Here is a 26,091-nt window from a genome sequence, read left to right as displayed (position 1 = left end):
AATTTAAAATATTTATTTTGTATGTGTCAGGTAATGTTAAATAAAAGTACATGATGACTAATGTACTGCTTTGGGGTCAATTCTTAATGTAAACAGTATTTTTAATAGTAATGCACCATGTCAGAGGGTTCCTTGTTAAATATACTTTGTTAGTTCTCAGAAAATATCTTAATATCCAAGCAAATTTTGTATCATAATTTAAATATACTTGACTGAATCAATATTAAACCGAATTAAATCGAATCGAATCGTGAATCGAATCGAACTGAGTCCTTGAAAATCGAATCGAATCGATCTGGAAAATCTGAATCGATACCCAGCCCTAATTTGAATGTGTTTTGATTGGCTGCCACCTCGGCCTGGTCTCTCTTGTACAAGATAATTTCAATCTCAGTGTGACTTCCTGGTTAGATAAAGGTTGAATAAATAAAAATTCTCCCTAAATAGCATCATACTGATAAAATGATATTATAGCGTGAGGTCAACCTGAGGCTGGTGCACATCTTTGAGTTTAACTCAATGTATATAGTATAGCATGATCGTCATTGACACTAAATCCTTCTTGTCCAAAGCTGATAAATCTTTATCTCTTCTTCTCTGCAGGTATTCCCTGAAAAGTATAGATCCAGTGCTCATGGCTCCTACCTGTGTTTTCCTGGCGTCTAAAGTTGAGGTATGGAAGTTTCTGTGGTGCCAGTAAGGCATAAATTTTACACTAGTGAAGGAGCAGCTCCTGTTGTACAGTATGTGTGCTCTGTTTATCTAATCTGAGCTTTAACGTTTATGTTTTTTTAGGAATTTGGTGTTGTGTCCAATACCAGGCTGATCTCTGCAGCCACATCAGTGTGTAAGTCACCATGTTGAGGAGCATATTTCATAACCTAGTGCAAATCTCTTTGTTTCATCAGCAGTGGAGGCAATAAAATCATGTTTTGGTTTTCTCAAACAGTGAAAACCAGATTTTCCTACGCCTTTCCAAAGGAGTTCCCCTACAGAATGAATCATGTAAGTAAAATGTGTCTGTAACAGTTTATATTTTGGGCATCTAGATGCTGTTATCCAGCACGACTTACACTAAGTGCAACGCAAAAATCAGCAGTAGAAATAACATATTAGATCTATCCCATTGAAAACTGAGTTTTTAAACCTTGTGAACATTTCCATATGATGTTTCTTACATGCTAAAAGACATATCATGAGTGAAATAAGTAGTCAGTGCCATGGCTGAGCATTTCTGCCTCTAAAATGCAGTTCACCAATGACAGTCTCAGTGACTCCCAGGATTTGTGTGTTGCATCACAAACCTAAGGAAACAAACCTCTAACAGTCCAACAAAACAAGGGGTGTCAGAGGAGAAACCATATTTTACAAGCCAGGGTTCACTTTCTGATACTGGTATCGGTTCTGGTGTCTAATTCAGTACCAGTACCCTTTTTTTTTTGGTATTTTACTTTCACTGTAATAAAAAAAATGTAATTTTTAAACAAGCTGTGGGGTTGACATAGTCGACTAAAACACAGTTCTGTTTCTCTGCTCTTTTCTAATCACACACTAGCTAATCTGCTGTCTCAGTCTGCTTGTGTATGTGTGTGTGTATGTCTGCTCATTTAGTCTTAAACACTGATAAAGGCAAGACACTAATTTGAGTGCTCAGATGTGTGTTTGTGTTGAAGGGATGTTCATGACATTAACAAAGTTTGAGTAAGGGTCAGGCTTAAAAGGAGGACTTGAGTTCAGGGGCAAAGATTTGAAGGTGATAACTTGACATTTAAAAGAGACAGATGATAGATGTAGTTCACACTTACTGTAGTGTGTGACAAAGACTGATATAATTCATCAGTTCAAACCCATTAAGTGAACCATACTCCAGTGGATCAGCTATAATTCAACCACCTGATTCATTTTCTGCTTCCTCTGCAGAGTTATTTATGCACTGCAGTGCTATATTACAGCGCACTTACACTGTATCACAGTGTTGCCACGTCGGTGTCTATCACTACGTGAGATTCCACAGCTAATGTTCGCAAATCTTCGATAGAAATCTTGTTGCTGTGGGAGATGGCTTTGACCACGGCTGCCAGCGTGCATGCATTCACTCTGTGCAGCATTTCCCACTGTGGTGTCAAGTGGTGTCCTCCATCAGTATTTTATTTATCCAGCATCTCCACCCAGTTGCCAGGACGTCACCGGGGCTGTTGTGACATGCCGCCTGTCCAGAAAGCTGTGTAAACTATTATTTATAGTGAGCCACCGCAGAGCGATAAAAGGAGGGAGTGGTTCGCACAGCACAGAATGAGTTAGCGGGCCGCTGCAAGTCCTACGCATCATTTGTCACGTCCAGCCTGCAGACACAGTAATTGTGACGGTGGCACGGGGACAAATGGGGGCAATATAACGATAACGGCCGAGTGTTGTTGAAAGTGATAAAGTTTATGGGGTCAACAGTTTGGATAGGGCGATGGTGTTCACACTGGCAGCGGAAAAACTAAAGCAAAATATAGATTTTGCTGGTAGACAGTAAATATATTTCACATAATATTCAGTGAGAAACATAATAAAGTTTTTTTATTTGTGTCTTTGACAGATATTAGAATGTGAGTTCTACCTGCTGGAGTTGATGGTGAGTAGAGACAGCTTTGCATCATACAAACGTGAAGTCCCACTCCCTCTGGTGGACCACCATGGGACCTTATTTAGGAAGAAATATGTACAGTAGTCAGTGATGAGATACATACATTTTTTGATCCCATTTGAATTGCACCATGAATTACACGTTTGTTCACTTAAAAGAGAATTTTCTTTAAATGAAGTTCACATTTTGTCATAAAACTGTAACTGCTGAAGTATAAGACAAGACAAGCAGCGCTGTGTCTCACTGAAACTGGGATGTACTCGCACGAGAAACGGGTCTTGCTCGTTCTTTTGCTTCCCGGCTGATTAAAAAGATCAGGAGTTGCTGGATGGAACACATCAGGTAAGACGACATTACATTTGTGCGTGGAACATAGCTGAGTCGGTGACGTATGCTGGGCGAGACGAGAGATCGGGGAATGATTTCCCACAAAACTAATTGGTCCCAGCGAATGTTGAGATGTAGATTAATAACACACATTTGAACATTCATTCCAGATTTCCCGTCATGGTTTAAAAATAGTTCCAGTGTGCCGGTGCCATCAACATTACCTGGCCATCAGCTGGTCGTCCAAAATATGACCTTAAATGCTAAGTCTTCCTATGCTTGACATTTTTTTGTCACACACAGCAAACATCTCCTCACGATCCGCTAGCTACATGTCCTCTGAATATGCTGTGGTCTCTGTAGGCAGCCCAGGCTCCGCAAATGTGTTGTGGCTAGCTCGCCTTTTAGCCTCATTGTAGCCTGTAGCTCTAACTGCCTCTCTGGGCACCGCGTTCATGTATGTGTACTTGCTTTCGCTGGTCTCGCGCTGGCTGGTTGGTAAATCCTAGACCAAAATGTTTTTGTTGCTATTTGCGGAGCCTGGCCTGCCTACAGAGACCGGACTTTTTCTACAGCATATTCAGAGGACATGTAGCTAGCAGGTCGTGAGGAGATGTTTGCTGTATGTGATAAAAACTTTTCAAGCTTAGGAAGACTTAGAGAGCCTTTAACATGAACAGATAAACCAACGTCGACTTACACAGGATCCGAACCACAGTCTCCTGGGTCAAAGTCCTGTGCTTGACCTATTCATCCAGACATCTTAATTTCTGTGTTGACTTTGTCAGTGCTTATGCTCAGTCACCTGACTTTGTGGCAGTGCTCTGAAGGCTGCATGTGCGATCAAAGACAGCTTGGATAAAGACCTTTGACTCTTACAAACACCAGAGGCTTAAAATGAAGAGACAGGGATATAATTTACCACTGGATGAACATAAATGGCATAAACATGTTTTCTATATTTAAAGGACAGGCTTCAAGTAATGTTAGTCTTTAGATGCTGAGTGTGGACGTCACGTAGTCAGACCAATAATGTGGAAACAACGCCACCATCTGACTGTCTGCCTCATGACCGCATTGCAATTTTTGGCATCCAACTGGGACCTTTTTGGCCAGGCACATGGTGTTTCTTGACTTTTAAATTCATGGCATTAGTCAGAAAGGATTAAGAACTTATTTGTCTGTTACCGTCGAGTACCGCACATATTTTTTTTCCAAAATAAGGTCCAGTGGTGGTCCACCAGAAGAGGAGGGACTTCACCTCTCTATTGCTGCTATACTAAAGGCTGTATTTTGCTTGATTGTTTGCTCGGATGGATCACTTACTGTTGCCTTTTTTTTGCAGGACTGCTGCCTGATAGTATACCACCCCTACAGACCGCTGTTGCAGTACGTGCAGGATATGGGACAGGAGGACATGCTGCTGCCCCTGGCCTGGTACGACACTCTCTGTACATTTATCTGTCTCTTTTGACAATACTAGATCTCGCTGCTGTTGCTCAGTGTCTGTGCTGTTGTCTGTCTGAACCAGGCGAATAGTGAATGACACATACAGGACGGATCTGTGTCTGCTCTACCCTCCCTTCATGATTGCCTTAGGTAAGATTTGTCCCCGTGCATTGCTCATCGCAGCTGTTTAATGCAGTTACTGGCTTGGAATGAGGTTTATCAGATGTAACGTGATCAGTCATCTTCCTCCCACAGCCTGTCTGCATGTCGCCTGTGTGGTGCAGCAGAAAGACGCCCGGCAGTGGTTCGCAGAGCTCTCCGTCGACATGGACAAAGTAAGAACTTCAGCTGCACTCTCAAAAATACATGTTTCTGTCGTAGAATCTGAACTCCTTGACACACAGATATGTGTCTTTCGATGTCACATTTTATTTTGTGAAGAGAAACCAGAATCAAACACGTCAGTCTGCCCCTTCAAGAGAAGTTACAGTACGCAACCTGTCACTTTTTAAGGCAGCTCAGTGCAGTGTGAGTCATCTCCTAGTTCCCCTGTTGATCTCTTCACACCATCTAGCCCGAGGCTGAGCTGACTCGTATCCCAAAAGTCACCACAGGTGTTGTAAAGCGTACAATAAATGCAGGCAGTGTCTGTGTTTTATGAAAATACGTGATGCTCCTCTCTGTTTTCACATTTAGCTTCAGTGTTTTTGTCACAGCATTGGCCACTGTTGAGTTTGGCATGCCTTTGTGGCCACAGTCTGGTTTCCTGCTGTCTGTGTTTTGTTGTGTTTGTCAGAAGGATTACAAACACATTTAACAGCGCAGGCTTAAAAATCACACCAAAACAAATAAAAATGCCAGGTTCAGTGGGGATTTGGACATCTAACACACAGACTAATCATCCACTGTATCCACATCATGTATAAATATTTAACATGAAACAATTGAGTTGTGGTTGGAACATAAGGACACTGTTGAATTAAAGTCACGGTGAAATTATTCAGGAGGTCTAGACCTGTCACAATAATTACGTTACTGACTTATTAAAGTCAGCAGAAATCATCAGAGTCGTATATTGTACGATATTACCTGTTGTGTTTACATGCATGTTCGTTTACGTAACGATGTCACCAACATTTTAACCAACATTATGCCAGAATTAACAGCAAAAAATAGGGATGCACCGAATATTCGGTAACCGAATATATTCGGCCGAATATTGCAAAAAAACACACATTCGGTATTCGGTGGAATAAGTTAAAAGCAAGGCCGAATAATCGCGGCGTGTTTTGATAACGCAATCAAACAGCGTGCTGTGATGCGCGGAGTAAAATGTCGGCAGTGTGGCGATCCATCCCTCACTGAACTCGCATTTGCGACTAAAAATAGTTTTGAGTGAACAAAATAGGCTTAAATCATTCAGCACGCTGTGCGAGCAGCCTACAGATTTCAACCAGCAGACAGTAATGTATTCCTGTCAATTACGGCGGCCATCGGCTTACCGGCGACGGATAAGTCGGCTCCAATAATATCCTCTTCTTGGCGTGTGGTCTGCCCAGAAGTACCTTTACAGCCGAGCCAGCCGAACACAGGTATGTGACGTGTCAGAGGAGAAACGAGCCGTTCACGGCCCACAAACCTCACCGCACTTTAGGGACTGTTCTTTACTTATGAAGGGACTTGTCAGGGGAGGAGGGTGGCTGGTTGATTCTTATTTTATTTATTTATTTTATTTTGATCCCCCCTATGTTAATCACTTATTGATGCTGTTTTTGAAGTATGAATAAGTCAATAAGTAATTTATTCCATTGAAATATCATTGATGTATTATAGAAAAGTGATTTATCTTTTTATAAATGACAAAAGGCACATCTGCCTCATTTTCGCTGTAGTATCGTGATACTACTTAGAACCATGATATTTCCATTGGTATCGTACAGTGGGATCCAATTTTGGTACCGTGACAACACTAATCTGGAGGGGGTTCATCTGCAAAAACTGATGAAAAACTAAACAACGATATATTCGGTACTTGGTATTCGGCCAAGCGTTTAATATTATTCGGCTTCGGCCACAAATTTTCATTTTGGTGCATCCCTAGCAAAAAACAAAGTAACTGTAGTTTCTGGTCATGGTGCTTCTGTCCTCACGTCTGCTTTCTCAGAGTTTCACATTATAATTCCAATGTCTGAATATTCTTTTAAGGGTGTAGTCGCATTATGGTGCTGTTATCATTATATCAGTGGCATAAAACAGTCTCAAAATGGCAATAATACTGTTGAATGCAATTATTTTTGACGCAGTATCTCATAATTATTGTGACAGGCTAAGGTGACACTTGTCACTGTGTCTCTGGGAATGTCATGTTTGAGCAATTAAAGCTGGTAACCAGAGCTTGTAGTCCATCTGAGGGGGCACAACATGGGGATTATTATGTAGGCTCAGCGTTAACTAGAGCAGTGGTTCCCAACTGGTCCAGCCTCAGGGTCCAGATTTCTCTGTAGTCAGTAGTTCAAGGTCCACACGATCTAATATATTCAGCATCATACTTACGTTTAGCCATGTCGTCGAGCTAGTTTGCTGTCTCTGTTAAGTAGCTGTCAGTTAGTCACTCACTCTACAGCAGGAAATGCCACTTCAAAATGAAAGCTCCATGCCGGAAATTCACTGTACTTCAAAATTAAGTTTGTTTTTTACAAACCTGACATGTTTGCAAGTCAGTTAGCGTCAGAGGCAACATAGTAGAGAGTCAGCCATACATGTTTGAACGTCAGTCAAACCCAGAGTCAGATGAAGAGTCTGTTGTGACCTCAATAGTGACAAACTTTGCACAGATACAAGTCCATTTAGTCACATTTTAGGGGACATAAGGAAACACCGTTTTTAGTGGAGGGAACTTTAAAGTCTGTTTTTGTGTGTTTCCTGTCAAGATCCTGGAGATCATCCGCGTCATCCTGAAGCTCTATGACCAGTGGAAAAACTTCGATGACAGGAAGGAGATAGCTGCTGTGCTGAACAAGATGCCTAAACCCAAACCTCCTCCTAACAGGTAAATCCATCTCTGTGTAACCCTGCCGTCACATGCAGCACATGCATTTATATTTTATTTGATAGATTCTGGCTGTAGTAAATTGTTTGAGATGTATATAAATAGCATTTAGCTGCATTTATCTGGTGTCACAGTAACATATACTACATTAGCAAACCAGACACCTTGTTCTGTGTCTTAATGAGCTGTATGTAATTATGTCTTCCATCTGGATCTGTGTTGTCTGCAGTGAGAGTGACCAGAGCTCCAATGGGAACCAAAGCAACTCCTACAGCCAGTCTTAGCGTGGCGTCTATATTTCCGTGCGAATCCATAATGTTGATGTAGCGAGGGGTGTCACAGCACGACCTCTGTGACGTCAGCTGGAGAAAACACACATCACATTCCAGCCGATCTTCGACCAACACCCCCGACAAACTGTGAGAGCCACGTCTTCACTTTTCCCCCCTGATCATTATGGGTTTATGAATTGACTGGGCAGCCGCGGACGTGTCTCGCTGAGGCCGTGTGCTGCGCTCCTGACTTGAAATGAACTAAAAACTGAGGAACATTTGGAGGTAAGGGGGGGGAGGGGGAGCTGTGGGGAAAACTGATGTGATGGTTCAGTAGAAACCTGCTTTAATGTCGTCGTGATGATCCTGATGATCCTTGAACAGCCCAGAGGAGCGAGTCCTTTCACGTGGAGCTCCGCGGGATTCGAGAAAACTTGATCACAAGTACTGTGTGTGTTCGTGTGTGTGTATGTGTGAGTGTACAATATGCGTGACCAGTCTGGGTGGGTCTTCATTCCTCAGGGACTATAGTAGTCTTTTCTGTAGTGTGATCTGATCCCGTGCGGATCTGATTGGATATCACCCAGTGCAACTGTGATGTGATTGGATGCCCATGCCCTGTGAGGTCTCTGCTGGTTGATCAAGAACCATAGCAGGAAAAAATCCCATGAGAGGCTCCTGGTTACGGTAAAATTAACTCTTTGAATACAAGAATTTACTGTTTTGAATCATGACAACTCCACCTCCTCCCTCCCTGTCCCTCCTCCCTTTTGTAAATAGCCTTATAATTCTATTCATCTGTTTTATCTTTCATGTTTTTGCTTAATTAAGGAAACTTAAAGGAACACTTTGACCCCCAAATCACCATTTTTATATCATTTACTCACCCCGTGTTACGTTGAACTCATGAAGAAAATGTAGTTTTTTCTCACATGCCTTCACAGTGATTGAAAGATCCAAAAACTGAGAAAATATATTCTTGATGAATTGGAGTCATAGGGGTCCACGTTTAATGACAGCAAAACTATATCAAAACATTCATCACACAGCTCTTGCAGTATAATCCAAATCTTTATTTATCCAGTCGTATGCTCAGTACTTTCCAAACAGACGCCCTTTTTGACGGTGAACTGAACGGAAAGTGAAAATGTTTACGCTCTCTTCAAAGCCAGACTCCATTGACAAAAACAGTAAATTCAATTTGCTGAACATGAGAGCTGCTGGTCTACCGCTGCCTTGATCATTTGGTTTGTTCATGTCATTACGTGACTTTCGTGCGTAAAAAGTTTAGTTCAGATTCACCAAAGTCACACAATAACACAGACAAACTAACTAATGGAGGCAGTGGTAGACCAGCAGCTCCTGTGTTCAGTGAGGTACAATTACTATTTTTGTCAATGGAGTCTGGCTTTGAAGAGAGGATGGATGAGCTTTACTTTCAGCTCAGTTCCCTGTCGGAAAAGGCTGTCTGTTTGGGAAGTACTGAGCATATAAATGAGGCTAGGATCATAAGTTTATAACAGATGTTTTGATATAGTTTCACTGTTGTTAAATGGCAGTTGACCCTTCGCTAAGGCCCGCCCCTTTGTGATGGTCCAACAAGCTGTCGCAGTAAGCATGGAGCCCACACTGTGACTAACACAAATACACAAATGGTCATTTGGGGGGTGAAGTTTTCCTTCAAATGGAAATCATGAGCTGATTATCTTTGTGATTGTGCTTCAGATTAAAGTGCCCCCGTTTGTTTCACCGTCATGATTCTGTTCGTCTGCTGCGAAGCTTATTCTTGTTTTACTGTTGTTATTTTTTCATTTATTCTGCTTTAGTCGTAGAATAATTTGTTGCGTAAAGCTATATTTTGTAAAACTTTTTTAATTTGTCAAAGAAAGGCGCTTTTTGTTTTGTTTTTTTTGGGACTTAACGCAAATTACAATCGTTCTAGATTTGTCTGCAAACTTTTGGTTGTACATTATTCTTTTCGATCTGCCATCTATTTAACCGCTGAATTGTGGCGATACGTGTGTGCATATATCTGTAGATGTCTCTATATTTTTGTGATGTGATACAGTGGGAGCTGTGTGTGGCTGTACTCAAAACACGGTGCTTGAAAAGCCTTACAACATGAAAGCTGCTGGTTACAGAGAAAACACTTCATAAAAGCACACTGTCCCGTTCAGACTGTAGGATACGTTTTAGGGTTGGATGTTGCTGCGTTATGTGGATGCATCTTTATTGTTTTCCCTCAGTGGCTTCCTGTAGACTTCATTCTGTCAAGATTGGAATAAACAAACAAAAAGGTACACAAACATGGTTTTAAAGGCTGCTTGTCACTCGAGGAAAAGAGACAAGTGAGCCAGAGAAGCCACCGAGGCAAGTTGGATGCATCCTCGTCCTGCTTTGCCGTCTGGCATTTTCCTCCCCTTCAGCAGGCTCCATCTGTTACGTGACTGTTCACATGAATGACACGTGAAAATTTAAAGGGCTTCACCCCACCTAAATAATCCCACTTCTCCTGGTTAAAAAAACACATTGCCCTAAATTTGTTTTATTACTTGAAAGTCTCTGTTTATGATTTTTGGAAGATCGTTTATGGTAATAAAATGTATGGTGTGCAACACAAAGTGGTTCACTGCTGTTATTCAAGATGTTACCAAGGCCATTCTTTGTCCCATTACCTAACTTCAATGTCACTTCAACACAGACTATATAATACATACAGTCACTGCTTCCAACACAGTGGCAGTGGAGGGACCCCTAGTGGTGGAGACAGAGAATAACATATTACATATCAGGTTTGATATTATAAAAAGTCTGTTTTTGATAACAGTGAAGCTGAAGTTAAAGTTGTGACATAGTACACACAAGAAATTAAACATTTCCATCCTGATTGTGTTTAAGAAACTATAAGTTAATACACTGAACACCAGAGGATGTATTTACCTGTAGTTGCCTCTAGGTGTTGGTACCAGGGGGTACAGTCAGTGCCCGTGACGTCACATCAGCTGTGTGAAGCTGGCAGAGAAAAAAGCTGCCGCAAGAGGGAGGATTTCCCCTTCAAAATAAAACCTCTAGGGTAAAAAAACGGCAGCAATCACAGCAGAAATATCAGATTGAATAAGAGGTTGAAAAGTGACACTCTCTGAGTTTGTCCTTATCCAAAGTAAGGGTCCAGGACAGAGGTTGCTGCATACTGTATAAATTGTAAAGCCCCCATGAGGCAAATTTGTGATATTAGGTTATACAAATAAATTTGACTTGACTATAAAAAAGCTGATAGCCTTATTTTTTGATGACAGTTTGACATGTTTCAGCAGCACAGATGTAAACAGGCCTTTTCCACAGCAGACATTTATTTTGACTCGTCACTGCAGGAAAAGCTCAGGTGTAAATAATGTCATTAATCATGGCTGAATTCCACTCAGCTGCTTTGATTTCAGGGCTCTGATACTGTGCATACTGGAACTCTTTAATGCCACTCTCACCAGGACACTTGAATACAACAGAGCCATAGGTAACGTTATTAGTAACTAATGATTTTCCTATACTAATAAGATGCTAGATATACGCTGTGAAAAAGGTCTGTACTGCTGCAAAGATGAATGAGGGATAGTGGTTTACAAGAAGCAAGTAATATTTGCTGTGCTACAGCAAAGGGTTGATGGATGAAATTTACTTTTTTCTTTTATTTTTCCAAAAATAGGCATCATGTGACGTTTGGTGTTTCTATGGGGTTAATTTCTATTCAAATTGTGTACTATTTTGTTTTTTGATTTTAGGTTTTACTTCTTTGCAAATGAGCTCAACCCAAATTTCTTTTTCATTTATATATTGTTGGATGCCAATGGATGGATTACTGAACGGGCCTACTGGGCATCGGCCCAGGGGCCCCCCCATATCCTTCAACTGCAAAATGTCACTCTGATTTGCATGTACTGACCAGGAAGAGGTTCAAAATGACCACAAAGAGTTGCAAAATGACTACAGAGAGATGCAAAACTGCTTCAGAGAGACAAAAAGAGATTCACACTGATGACAATAAGGAGCAAAATAACAAGGAGACACAAAGCTACTGCTAAGGGACTTAACGTGGTTTAACAAACACACAAAGCAACTACAAAGAGACTCAAATGACTGCAAAGAGACACAACCGCCCACAAAAAGATGCATAAGGACTACAAAGAGATGCAAAATGACCATAAAGAAACACAAATGGATAACAAATAGACACAAAGCAGCTACTAAGAGACTTAACTGACTGCAAAGAGACACAAAGCAACTACAAGAGACACAATGTGACTTCAAAAACATGCAAAGCAACTACAAAGAGACACAAAACAGCTACAAAGTAATGCAAAAGAACTACGTCATGCAAAATGGCCATAAAGAAGCACAAATGGACTTAAAAAAATAGACACAAAGCAGCTACTAAGAGACTCAAATGACAAATAAAACTACAAAAAGATGGTTCAGGGCTAGAAGGAGATGCAAGACAGCAAAAAAGAGACTCAACATGACCTCAAAAAGATGCAAAGGAACTACAAAGAGACATAAAATTACCATAAAGAAATGCAAAATGACTAAAAAAAACAGTCTGTGTGTCCCACTCCTGTGTAGGAGAGGCGGTGGGGACGTCTGCATGTCTGTGCCCTGGGGCCCAATGTCTCATAATCCACCATGTTGTACTGGTAGTAGCAGTGGCTCTGTAGACCTCAAATCAGTACAATTGTACCAGTAGTAGGCCACGAAGGGCCCAGGGCCCTTATTATTATATCTGTAACATATTAGTCTGCACACAGACATATGGCAGGCCTCCTTAGTTGCTTTTCCTGAGGTTTCTAACTTTGTCTCCCATGTACATTTATTTTTGGGAGGAGGATTTCCTTTATTAATGTGAGGGTCTGAGGACAGAGGGATGTGGTATGAATCAGAATCAGAATCAGAAATAATTAATTGATCCTTGAGGAGAAATTGTGATGTGTTACAGTAGAGAGAGAAGTAAGGATAATGAAATAGAAAGTATGTAAATATAAAGTAATAGAATCAAAATAAATAGAAATAAAATGTGACTCATGTTGGGTTTTCAAATAAAATTTGAATTGAATTGTACCTATATTAACAATCAAAATAGCCCACTGTCCATGTTTTTTGCTTGGTGTTTAGCATCCCTCCAAGAATGTTGCAACACTAAATCAGCTTTTATTTTGAAAGGCCCCACCGGAAGCGCCGCTGTTCCCGTGTGTGACTTGACCGCGAGAGCAGGGAGGCTACAGCCAGCGAGCTCCGAGCGGGCTGCGGAGGATGTCGACCCCGCAGCGGGGACCAGCTCCGGGCGGGATGCTTGTGTCCAGCCGGCTGCTCCTCGCCCCGTCGCCCCGCGCCTGCAGCCGCGTGCACCTATGATGACGCCCCCGCTGATGAAGCCCCGAGCTGCCCGAGTGAGGCGGAGAGTGGCCGGAGACAGAGAGCATGTACTGGCGCGTTGGGTTCGCCTGGACGCGGTCGTGTGTGGTTGATCTTGGCCAGAACCAGAGCTTCTCCTCCGGCCTGCTGGGCCCCGATGAGCAGCTCTCGTTTTATGGGTGCATCATCGCCTACCCTCTGCAGGACTACGGCGGGATCATGTCAGCGCTGGGCTCGGACTCGTGGTGGCGGAAGACGCTGTATCTGACCGGAGGGGCTCTGCTGGCAGCTGCTGCTTATCTGCTGCACGAACTGCTGGCCATCAGGTACCAAAGCGCAGAGGATGCACCTTCACAAACCTCATATTTCCGCTGCACACCTCCTCCTGCTCTGCTGTATTTTCTCCTGGGTTTGAGATTACTTAATCCTGACAGGCTGGGCGGGGTGAGAGCGGAGGAGAAGGAATCGTGAGTGGGTGTATTGTGATGTAACTGAACCCTCCACCACCTCCAGCCCCCCTCCTCACAAACACACATCATCTCCATCTTTATTGGCTTATTATTGTGCATTAACAGCACATGCATGTCAGGGGTCATGCCTCACATCTCTGGCTGCATCATCCAAAACAATCTGGATTAAAAACAAACAAACAATAAACACAAATCCTCATTTCTGTTGTTTATCAGGAGCATTCCTTCTCATATAATGTAACATTACAGGCTCTGACAGCAGGTCACTTTGACTCATCTCAAGGACAAAGCGACATGATGTATAGGTTCATGTTGTGTTTGCTTCATTGTGATCCCCCTCTGTTCCTCTCACACACACACACACACACGCACACACGTTCCGGTGTTTGGTTTCAGACTGAAGCACTGCAGCTATATGGCAAAACACCCTCTGATGTAAACAGCTCCAACACACTAGGTTATGTATTTACGTTGTGCAGTTACATATTCATCTGCCCGCAGCTTCCCTTTCCACAAGCTGTTGTTTCTGTCCAGTCTGACGTTACATACCACCCCATAATATACAGTAGACACCGTGCTGTCATTGGGTTAGTGCACCAAAACCTGCAGGCAGTTCAGCACCACTCTGACACAAACAGCTCCTCCACTCTGAGGCCTGTTTTTCTACGTCTCAGCACTTCACACGGGGGACAGCTCCCTTTCATTCTGCTGTACTGTGCACACGTGAATGTGTCGCCGTCTTCTGGACAGGCCTCGTCCATGAACTGTCCATGGGAGTGCACCGTGATCTTTAACACGGGTGTGATTCATGATTTTGACATTGCAGTTTGCCTTTGCTGGCAGTAAAAATGGCCCCCGGGGGCTGACGGTCACTCAGGGGCCGGTTAAAGGACCTTGGATGCAGATCAGTGATTTATGCAGGCATGATGGGCCACACACACTCACACACACAGAGGGAAGCAGTTAGCCCAGCTCTGTCGTCACTGTGAGGTTGCCAAGAAACAAGAGACGCTCCAGGAGGTGACTGTTCCCAGCTAATAAATTATCTGACACATAACCCTTGTAAAACCAAAATTAGAGAATATATAGGCTGTCTGGGACGGGGAAGATATGTGCTGTGTTATCTCTATGACCAAAGTGTGGACTTCAAGTTTTAATCAGTGAGCTTTACATCTGCTGGTAGATTGATTTTGTCATCAGCAGACAGAGCTAGCTTTGCTAGGGATGCACGATATTAGATTTGTTGCCGATATCCAATATGCCGATATATAACAGCTCATTTGACCATACTGGTAATGATATATCAGCTTTTTTCCCTATCTAAATCTAGTGATCATCAAGTCTCTTCTGTAGTGGAACATCATAAAAGCATGTTGGCCGATACCGATGACGTGCCGATATTATCGTGCATCCCCAAGGTTATCTGTTTCCAGTCTCAATGCTAAGCTAAGCTAACTGTCTGCTAGCTTTAAGCCTCATATTTAGCTAACAGACAGATGCGAGAGTGATACCAGTGTTCTCAGCTGGTGTAAGTGAATAAGTGTACATCCCAGAATTCCAGAATGTTTTTCTTAAAGTCCAGTACAACCAGTGCAACTGGAGTAATACTTTGTGTTAGTTAGAGGCGATTTGATTCAACACAAAAACACACATTTAAAAAAAAATGATAAGCATCCCCCAACAGCTTAAAGGAGCTATATGTAAGAAATCTAAAGCAAATAGTCGTAAAATCCTCCTAATATGTCACAGAGACTAAGGAATAATGTTCATATAACATACTGATCTCACCGACAACAATAGTACAGCCAGAATATTCGCATTTAAAAAAATTTTTTTGCAGTCCGCAAATCATGTTTATGTTTTGAATTTGTGTTTTGGCCTGTTGCGCCACCCACCGCCGTCTACCAGTCACACAGTCAGTAGAGTCTCAGCATCAGTTACAGTCAGCGTTGCCAGGTGTACAATAATTATCGTATTTGTACGATAATTTGGCCCTCTGTACGATGTACGATCAATAATCCCAAAAAAGGCCAAATGTGCGGTAATTTGACCATTTCATGAATGTGTGGTTGTAATCAGTATGCCGGAGTTTTTTTGTGAGCCCTGAAGGCATCTGTTCCCATGTGACATGTTTCCAGCCAATCGCACTTTGCTTAGCGTGAGATACGGGTGACGTTTGTCTCTGAACAATGAGCACGATTGGCTGAATGGTCAGCTGTACCCGCCCCACGAGGCGCTAGGACCCATCAGGAAGTCGAGCAAAATGAGATTCAAAACAGAAGAAGAAGAGGAAAAACAGAAGCAAGGAAAATGGAAAATAAAGTAAACACTAGAGTGACTATATTTAAGCAATATCACACGAGAGGGAGTGATGTTGTACTGTATACCGTCACGGCTGTGATTCGGTCATAGGCACGAGGCCGCAGGCGATCGTTTCGGCGTCTGGTCTACTTTCTGCGCGAGCCGCGAGCAAATGTGTCAAGCCGGGTGACGGAGACAACAGCTGGGAGCAGAACCGCTTGTCGACCAGTGTGGAGAAATGCGCGTCTGATGCCAACGCCCACTCGCAAAGAGGACAGCTGCGGTGGTGTTTTTTTTTTCCTCCACAATCGAATATCAATTTTCACATTCAAAGGTCCATTTTTTATTTCAAATTCGAATTTAAATTCTAATTTAGAATATTCGTTGACAGCCCTAACCTCGAATCTGTAGGGGAGGGGGGGCGGACATGACTCGCGGCAGTATTTTGAATTTGAGTGCAGTAACCGTTTTGGCCACATTCTTACATACAGCGCCTTTAACAAAACTTATTAATTACTCTTCATGGCCTGGCTCCAGATTACATTCAGACCTGTTAGTCCCTTTTGAACCTCAGCGTAGTTTGAGATCCTCGGGCAGAGGTCTTCTGCTTGTTCCAGAGTCCAGACTGAAGACCAAAGGGGGCAGAGCTTTTGCCAGCAGGGCCCCGAGGCTCTGGAACGACCTGCCCGAACATATAAGGCTGTCTGAGTCACTGGCTTAGTTTAAGTTTCATCCAAACATGTACTTCTATCAGAAAGCATATCCTGACTTTATCTGAGCTGATTTTATTGCTATTTTATTGATGTTATTTCTCATTTATTATCTTGATTGTTAGCTTTAGCCTTCCTCATTTTATCTCTTACTAGATGACGTGTTATTTGTTCTTTTTTTTTTTTAAGATATTTTTGGGGGCATGTTTCCTTTAATCGATAGGACAGACAAATGTGAAAGGGGGGAGAGAGAGAGGGATTGACATGCAGCAAAGGGCCACAGCCTGGAGTCGAACCTGGGCCGCTGCGGCAACAGCCTCGTACATGGGGCGCCTGCTCTACCACTAAGCCACTGACGCCCCCTGTTTTCCTTGTGTTTTAATCGTGTTTTGTTTTATTGAACAGCACTTTGTAGCTGTGCTGTTTTCCTTGTGTTTTAATCGTGTTTTGTTTTATTGAACAGCACTTTGTAGCTGTGTTTTGAAAGGTGCTATATAAACAAAGTTTATTATTATTATTATATAAAAAGGCAAATAAAAAGATGAATAATGCAGTGAGGAAGGACTAAATGCAGCAAACTCAAATAATACAAGACTGCATGTCCCATCACACTGTACTGTTGCTAACTTCTGGACCACTGAAATATGGCATTGGAGTTCCCAGTGTAATGTAGAGGCAGAGAGAAAAAAGGAGTTCAAGGCAAAAGTCTTCTAGTGTCTGCTTTGGCTCCAAATTTTAGTATTTGCTGGTTGCCCGTAATAATAAACTGAATATGTTTGGGGTTTTTGGGATTTGGTTGTACAAAACAAGACATCTTAGATGTGATCTTGGACTCTGGGAAACTATGATGGACTTTTTTTTTCCTCACTATTTTTGTGCCATTTCTTCCCTCCAAACAATTCATCTTGAAAATAATTGCAATATTATTCAATACTGAAAAGAATAGTTGCATGAAACCCTAGCCACTGCCTCTCGAGAGGTAACCTGAAACCTAACGCTGAAATTTAATTTCCAGTGTTGTGGGGATCTGCTTTTTGTCTCCTAATGGAAGTCAAATCCTCTCAAAGCTACAGTTGGTAACTTTTATGAAAATAACTTTTGGCATGTTTGTTCAAACTGTCACTACATCCACAGTGTATTATTGTATTTGTCCATGCTACTTTAAATTCCTCCTCACCTCAAACTTTACATTGAAAAATGGGCGTGTACAATGACGTGTATCTCCAACACTGCAGATTGACTGACAGCTGTCTGCATGACACGCAGTTTGGATCTATCTAGGTCTGTCCATATAGAGTAAAAGTGACTATAATGTATCATCTGTCCTCCACACAGAAAGGAGGAAGAGCTGGACTCTAAAGATGCCATCATACTCCACCAGTTCTCCAGACCCAAAACTGGCGTCCCATCCCTGTCCCCTTTCTGCCTTAAGATGGAGACCTACCTCCGTATGGTTGATCTGCCCTATAAGGTACAGCTGTCCTGCTTTTATTCTCCTCAGGTGACCCCCTCACATGGCGTGTTTACGACCGAGTGTGAGGATGTGTTAATCCCCATTTCTTCTTCGACTGCTCTAATTACTTTTACTGGGATTAATTATTGTTCAGCTCTGAGTCTCTGCTGCTGCCGTCACTCAGTTTTCCTGCAAGGGATAATTAAAATTTCACTTAAATGTTTTGTCTTGATCCAATTTAATTCTCCAAATACCAATCACCAGCCACTCTCTCGATTCTGTGCTTTTAAAGTCTTCTTCTTTATCGTGGTTTTCCTCCGTCTCTCCGCTCCTCTCCTGAATCCCTTCTCTCTCGCAGAACTACTTTGATGGGAAGCTTTCGCCACAGGGAAAGATGCCGTGGATTGAATACAACCAGGAGCAGGTGTGTGGCACCGAATTCATCATCGACTTCCTGGAGGAGAGGCTGGGCGCGAGCCTCAACAAGAGCCTGACGCCGCAGGAGAAGGCGGTGTCTCGCGCCATCACCAAAATGGTGGAGGAGCATTTCTACTGGTGAGGGACCAGTGAAGCTCAGAATGCAGTTTTGTTTTCTAACCAGGATCATCAGATACTTTCTTTTTTAACATTTTATTCCAGTAGTAAAATATTGTGTTTATGTGTGTGTACAAATGCACCTGTGTGTGTGTGTTTGTGTTGCAGGACCATAGCTTACTGTCAGTGGGTGGACAACCTGGAGGAGACCCAGAAGATGCTATCAGTGAGCGGGCCACTGAGTGATCTGCTCAAGTGGATCCTGAGTCACCTGACCGGCGGGATTGTCAAGAGGGAGATGTACGGGCACGGGATTGGACGATTCTCTGAGGAGGAAGTTTACGCCCTGATGGAGAAGGACATGCGCACCCTGGCCACTCTGCTAGGTGAGAAATATGGGAATAATAATAATAATGATGATGCTCATCTTTTGGAAGATAGTATAGTATAGTATAGTATATTTGGGGGTTATAGTGATCATGTGGGGGATGTTTTTGCAGAGAAGAATATGAGTCAACCCAAGGAATACTTCACCCCCATCCCATTGTCATTTGTTTACTCACCCTGTATTACGTTGAATTCCTGAAGACAACAATTTTTCTCGCATGCCTCAGATGATACAAAAATGGAGAAAATGATTGATGAATTGAAGTCATAGGGGTCTGCCTTTAACAACAGCAAAACTATATGAAAACATTTGTTCACAAACTCTCACACAACTCGTGCAGTACAGTATAATCCAAGATCCATAGTTGGACAGATCAGTTGAAATAAAGAAACACAACCCACCTGCAATAATAATGATAATAATAATAATAATAATAATAGTAACAAAAATAAATGATCTGTAGACAAAATTGACCCATCCTGGAGTTGAATATTGGTGTCCTGGTACTGCCTCACCGCCGGCGGACGGTATATACTTCCTTCCCCTTTGTTATCATTATTATTATTATTATTATTGTATTTATTTTTATCAGTATTTTTTCTCTGTTAATATTTCTTGTTGGTATATTATTACTGTTATTATTAGTTTTTGTCTTTTACATTTTTTGTTATTTATTTTCTACATTTTATCAGTATTTTTTTCTAAATTGTATTAGTATTTTTTATTTTATTTTATTTATTATTATTATTATATTTTGTTTTCTCCTCTTCTCTCTTCCTTTCACCTGTCAAACCTGTAGAGTAAAGACACACAAACACACACGACAGCCAACACAACCGTGTCCCTTTATCCCCTGACAACAATTAATTTACCGGCCTGTATTCACTTTTGTATTCACTGCTTTGTTAGAGTTTTGTATTGTCTTGCAATTTAAAAAAAAGAAAGTGTTTTTGGATTCTCCGTTCTCCATGGAGGCATGCAAGAAAAACAAAGGTTTCTTTAGGAATTCAAGGTCACACAGGGTGAGTAACTGATAGACAACTGATCATTTGCGGGTGAAGTGTTCTTTCAAATATGGCCATGTGAAAACCTTCAGTGCAGCAAAATTAGTTTTTCTTGTGCATTTATGAGTGCAGTCTGTATTAAAACAGAGAGAGTGTGACAATCTGTGTCACCTGTGTGTTCACATAGTTTACCCTGGATGCAGATCAACAGCTTATTTGGCAAAATAAAATCACTGCAATGGCTTTTCAATGTGTGTCAGGAGAACTGTAACCAGTGACATCATGTTTATACTCGTCATATAAATGCACAATACTGACCTCCTGTGGTGAAAGGTTGGCACTGCAGTCTGGAATTGATACATAACTTCTGGTAGTTTGTGGTCGGAGATGTAAGAGAGGCAGATCTGAGAGGCTGTAGCAGAGCTGTGGTGGGAAGAGTCGTTACTTTACAAACAGTGCTCAGTGAGGTTAAAGATTCATGACCCTGAATGCATCAATCGATCTCTCATCTCATTTCCTCTCGTGTACATTTTCTGTACAAATGTATGCATGAACAGAGCCCGGCTGGCTGCTTCCCCCTGTTTCCAGTATTAACTTATTTTACATGTCTTTTTCCTTTGTTGCGTCTCAGGTGATAAGAAGTATCTGATGGGCTCTAAGCTTTCGACAGTAGACGCTGCAGTGTTCAGTCACCTGGCCCCGGCTATGTGGACGCTACCAGGAACACGGCCGGAGCAGCTGATCAAAGGTGAGTTCAGCCAATCACACACATTGGAAAGGAACATGCTGTGTTTTCTCACATATCCAAAGTTATGTTTAACGATAAGGACAGTTTGAGATATCCACCACTACGACCTCTGTATCCATTTTGAGAGGACGTACTGTAACATCCACATGAAAACATCAAGTTAAATTGCAGCTTCTTAATCAGTGACATTTTCTCTCAGCCTGGAAAATGTTGTGTATTAGAAATGTTTTTTCTTGCATAACACCTTCAGGCCACCTCACCCACTCGTCTGTCTTTCCTCCTCCTCCAGGTGAGCTCATCAACCTGGCCATGTACTGCGAGCGCATCCGCCGGCGTTTCTGGCCCGAGTGGTTCGTGGACCTGGAGGACTTCTGCTACAGTGACACCACAGAGAGCAGCGACGCGCCCTCCAAACTCCCCGACCTGGGCCTCTTCTCCTGCACGGACACTTTCCACGACGACACACACACGCACACCTCCCAGGCTCACACACCAAAGGACCCCATGTCGCCGGACAGCGACCCTACAGGCCACTCGCTGTATGACTCTGACATGGACACGGAGTGCTCTGAAATCGACCAGCCCAAGTGTTGACGAAACGTACATGTGTAGTACACGCCACACATACGCACACCACAGGAGGGAGCTGCGTCCCGCCTGCACACATGCCCCCTACCTCTCTGATCAGAACATACCTGGGGAGTGTTGTTAGTGTCTCCTGTGTCAGTGGAGACGTTGAGGAGGTCTCACGTGCATACTGTATTGGAGGAACTACTGCAGCAGAGGGAGTGAGACAGATAGAAATGTAAAGTTTCAGTGGAGGGAGAGAGAACAGAGAAGAAGCAGTACAAGATTAGAAAAACACCAGGAGTAAATGACGCCACTGCTGAGAAACTCCTCCACGTGGTCACCTGCAGTCACCGCCTGTTGTCACGTCGCCGATTCCACGGCAACGACATGTGCTTGACCCCCGATGTCCCTCGTAGCAACTTGCACCGCCCAGCCTCGTGTGTTTTAACTAACTGAACCCTTAACGCCTTGTGTTGACATGACATCGTAGGGACCTGTCCAGGGATTCATGATTCATGTGAATGAACTCAGTGTAAATATATAAATGGATCAGATTTATTACATTGATTATATATGAGTATAAATAGTATAGATAGCCTGCAGATATAGAATCACCCCCTCTGTCATATGGTGTAAATACTGTAGGTGTTTCTCCTTCAGATTGTCTTGTAGTAGTCTCCATGAACGCCCACCCTGCTGGTCTAGGATCAGTACGAGGACCTCCTGTGTTTGTCTCTGCAGCTGGGATGTTACAGTAATGCCTGCTGCCCATGTTTAAGTAGTGCAGTAAAAGTTCATGAAAGATAATGGGTAGTAAACTGCAATCTGCCGTAAGCACTTATTGTTATTAAGACAATTGTTTTGCCAAAAAAAATTAATGATAACAATAATTTGTCCCTGCATTAGAAGCATAATGTGGCAACATACATTGTCAGGTGCCTGTGTTGTTTGGATGAGAGATGTTCCGATACCAATTTTCCTTTCCGATACTGCCTGAGCTGGCGAATAGGCTGATACAGAGTACCGTTCTGATACCATCCATCCATTTTCATCCGCTTGTCCAAGGCCGGGTCAGGGGGCAGCAGGCTGAGCAAAGTACTCCACACGTCCCTCTTCCCAGCGACGCTTTCCAGCTCCTCCTGGGGGACCTCAGAGCGTTCCCAGGCCAGGTGAGATGTAATCCCTCAAGCGTGTTCCGGGTCTGCCCCTGGGCCTTAGATGCCCGAACCACCTCAACTGGCCCCTTTCGACTCAAAGGAGCAGCGGCTCTACTCCGAGCTCCCTCCACATGTCCGAGCACCTTACCCTATCTCTAAGGCTGAACCCAGACACCCTTCGGAGGAAACTCATTTTGGCCACTTGTATCTGCGACTTCATTCTTTCAGTCACTACCCAGAGCTCATGACCATAGGTGAGGGTTGGGACGTAGATGGACAATAGCTTTGCCTTCTGGCTCAGCTCCCTCTCAACCACGACGGTCCGGTGCAGAAGCCGCACCGACCTGCCGATCCATCTCACAATCCATTCTACCGTCACTCATGAATAAGACCCCGAGATACTTGAACTCCTTCACATGAGGCAGTAACTCTCTCTCAGTTCGACATAGATTTTGCCAAATTTCTGACATTTTGCCAACGGCTAACGAAACACTGTTTACCCAGAAAGCAATTCTTCACTGCTCTAAAAAAGTAGATGCCAGTGGATGCACTGCAGAACTGCGAAACTACTTTAAGACTTATCATTAAATTACATGCTATCGGATCGGTGCTTAGACTTGAATACTCGCGGATACTCGATCCAGCATTTTAGGTGGTATCGGAAACATTTCAGATACTGATATTGGTACTAGAACAACTCTAGTTTAGATCGTCATTGAGGACAGTAGCTTAAGGTCAACTAGACATTCATGCATCTGAGCATTGAGAGCGAGTCAAACAATCATGTAGAAATAGATGACATAGATATATAGTCTGAATGAAAGTGCATGGCTGGTACGTGCCAGTGAAACGCTCCCTTTACACTCCACGTAGATGATATTTACATTTCTTTAGCTGGCTTATTTATTCTGTTTTGATGATGCAATTTGTTTGTCGGTGCCTCTCGATGAATCAGCCACACAAAGAAGTAGCCATCCTGAAAAATAAGTTTTTGTTTACACAGATGCTGTGTGATTTAAATTGAGGGATTGATGTACAGCAATAACAGAGCAGACGCAGGTTAATATGCTGGGCTGTGTGGTGTTCGGGGTGTGTGACGGTTTCATGTGTGTTTGTCACTCAGCAAATGCACATTCAAACTTACTGTGTGTGAAGGCGACAAATGTAGATGCAAACAAAGGGGTGTACAGTTACAGTATGTTTGCTTCTGTCCATGTTGCACGTGCATGAGTCACCTTCTGTGTGTGATGACGGCACACGGACTCACAGCCGAGCCTTTCCTTCCCAACACACACACACACACACACAAACTGTCATGGTTCAGTTCAGTCAGGTGGTAGAAGTTACTTTGCAAGCGAATCCATTGGAATGAATAGAAATCACTGCGAATCGTAATGTGACCAGGCCTTAATGCAGATATACACTGTTTGCACTGGCATAATTTGAATCAAGAAAGTGCAGCAATGTAATGCCAAAAATATGTTTAACTTGGAAACTGTCCCCATGACATCATTTGTCCACTAGAGGGCACTGACAAGTTTATTTCTTACTGCAACATGTCACGTGCTCAGTCAGTACACGTCTTTTAAAACTAAACCAAGAACTTAGAATCAATATCTTGACCAGTATTTTTTAAACACATACATTTTAAGGAAGTCATAATGGCCAAGATATTATTCATAGATTGTTTTAAACTCTAAAATTCAGCACCAGTCAGGCACTGTGTGAACAAAACATTTATAATGTGTTAAAAATACGTAGCATTAAAATGTAGCAGTATATTGTGAAAAAGGAATTAACAGTATGACATGATAAATCTGACACTTAGAAAAGGGTTGGGTTTTAAGGGTTGTAAAGATGCAGTTGTGACTCTGATGTCATTTGTTTAAAGGTATACTACGCAGGATTGTCGGTTACTGAAAGCCAACCACAGATTCACTCAGCTTGGCATGTAGCCTCGCTGTATTTGTGTTTTTTCGGTGCCACGTCAACAGTTTTCGTAGCTTCTTCTTGTGTGCAACCATGGGGGGATTATGAGACAATGGGCCCCTGGGTACAGATATGCAAACAGCCCCACCACCTCTCTTACATACGGGCAAGACACAAACTTTGAGGCAGTTTTGCCTCTTTTTTTGTTGTTTTGCAAATGGAAAATACAGGCAGAGAGTTGAGTTTCTGCAGATAAATACACCACCACATACTGAGAGTGGGTCGTAAGTGACGATTGAGAGGGATTAAGGTGCATCTGTATTGGTTTATACATTGGTTTTTAAGGGAAAATCCTGCGTAGTATACCTTTAAGTAAGACCATGATGTTGATGGGTGCCATAGCATGATGCTTAAAAATCTGTGCAGCTCCTTTGCTTTAAGGCATTCTGGGTTCTCTAGTTGACAAAATAACGTCAACAGCATCAATACTTTGGGCTATAAATGAAAGCCTTTAGTAAGGAGATGATAAAGGCTTTGTGTGTGCGTGCTGCAGATTAATTTCCAAACAGTAATATCGCCTGAAACTGAAAAAACGAACTTTGATTCTGTGTCTTAAAACCCGTCGCCTGCATGTTCTTGCCTTCTCTCAACATTAGTCAGACTGTTTACTTTATATCAGTGCCAGCATACGACTTATGTTTTTATATATGTCATGTTAATTTATTATTTATTAATCTCATGTTAATATTTATTGATTTCAATGGTGGATGTGCTTGAATTTAAGAGACACTTTTAATCGTTTTTGCACTTATCTTCTTCTGTTTACACGTGTTTCTCTTCTGTGGCTGAGAGTCAATCAAGTGTATTGATCCGTGTGTTTGTGCAATACTGTAGATTCTCTGACGTCCACTGAAACAGCTGCATATCTTCATGTTGCCAGTCATTGCCGTAGTTGCATGTGTGTCCATGATTTTGAGATGTCATGTGCTAAATGTTATATTCATAGCATCATATTGAAACCATTGTGTTCAGATGTTACAGTCCCTCATGTGCTGCAAAAAGAAACCCCTGAGGAGGTTTTACCCTGCAGAGCTTCACGTCCAGTCGAAACCATAACAACGAAATATTGAGGTAAAAAACCGAACTCGTTGCTCGAGCTCAGATCAGCACGGTGAGGTCATCCGTCCTGCTGATCGGCTGATGATCGGTGTCCCTCTGTAAGCTCACCCAGCGCAGGAGAACTGCAACTTCCAGATCAGTCTGTGGGCGACTTCATTTGTCTCAGTGTTCCTCGGCAGTTAGAGGTCAGAGGTCGGGGTTCGGCCCCGCAGTGTGTGTGTCGCTCTCCATCGAGATTTCTGCTTGTAGACTTTAGAAGCCATATTGTCTCTGTGGTGTTGTGTGAGCTGAAACACTTGTGGTATCTCATCAAACTGTAAATAAGTGAGCCGGGGGGGAAAACATCAAATTAATGTGGTCTAAAAGAAAATCGCTCTGTACTCATTAAAAAGGTTCTTATGAATGTATCATACCTAGAGATAAAAGCTGTATGACAATGGACTCCTCATAATATTTCATTAAATATAGCTGTGGTATTTTCCTCTTGTTTTGTTTCAGTTATTGTGTTGAATTGTGCATGAAAAACCACATTTATATAGTGGTGCTGTCAGTGGTGCTCCTGAGTAGGGGCCAGGGGGG

The 26,091-nt window shown here is 42.5% G+C and overlaps 2 protein-coding genes across 2 annotated transcripts in view; both read left to right on the top strand.

Moving 5' to 3' along the window:
- Positions 1–10,350, top strand: part of ccnc (cyclin C) — a 12,338-nt gene extending 1,988 nt beyond the window's left edge. The window contains exons 4-12 of the mRNA XM_050058572.1: positions 604–673; positions 796–847; positions 950–1,005; positions 2,585–2,620; positions 4,305–4,396; positions 4,491–4,558; positions 4,664–4,743; positions 7,339–7,457; positions 7,687–10,350. Coding sequence (XP_049914529.1) covers positions 604–673; positions 796–847; positions 950–1,005; positions 2,585–2,620; positions 4,305–4,396; positions 4,491–4,558; positions 4,664–4,743; positions 7,339–7,457; positions 7,687–7,741 — 628 coding nt within the window. The 3' untranslated portion in view covers positions 7,742–10,350. The remainder of the gene's footprint in view (positions 1–603; positions 674–795; positions 848–949; positions 1,006–2,584; positions 2,621–4,304; positions 4,397–4,490; positions 4,559–4,663; positions 4,744–7,338; positions 7,458–7,686) is intronic.
- A 2,532-nt stretch (positions 10,351–12,882) lies between these two features.
- faxca (failed axon connections homolog, metaxin like GST domain containing a) lies at positions 12,883–26,091 on the top strand. The gene is made up of 6 exons (XM_050058909.1): positions 12,883–13,455; positions 17,946–18,081; positions 18,422–18,618; positions 18,766–18,983; positions 20,621–20,737; positions 21,027–26,091. Exons 1-6 carry the CDS (start codon positions 13,196–13,198, stop codon positions 21,329–21,331), a joined length of 1,233 nt encoding a protein of 410 aa, XP_049914866.1. The 5' UTR covers positions 12,883–13,195; the 3' UTR covers positions 21,332–26,091.

This window comes from Epinephelus moara, chromosome 12 (genome assembly GCF_006386435.1).
Source record: "Epinephelus moara isolate mb chromosome 12, YSFRI_EMoa_1.0, whole genome shotgun sequence".
Classification (NCBI taxonomy): Eukaryota; Metazoa; Chordata; class Actinopteri; order Perciformes; family Serranidae; genus Epinephelus; species Epinephelus moara.
Note: the sequence above shows the minus strand (reverse complement) of the source record. Positions and strands in the feature narration are given on the sequence as shown.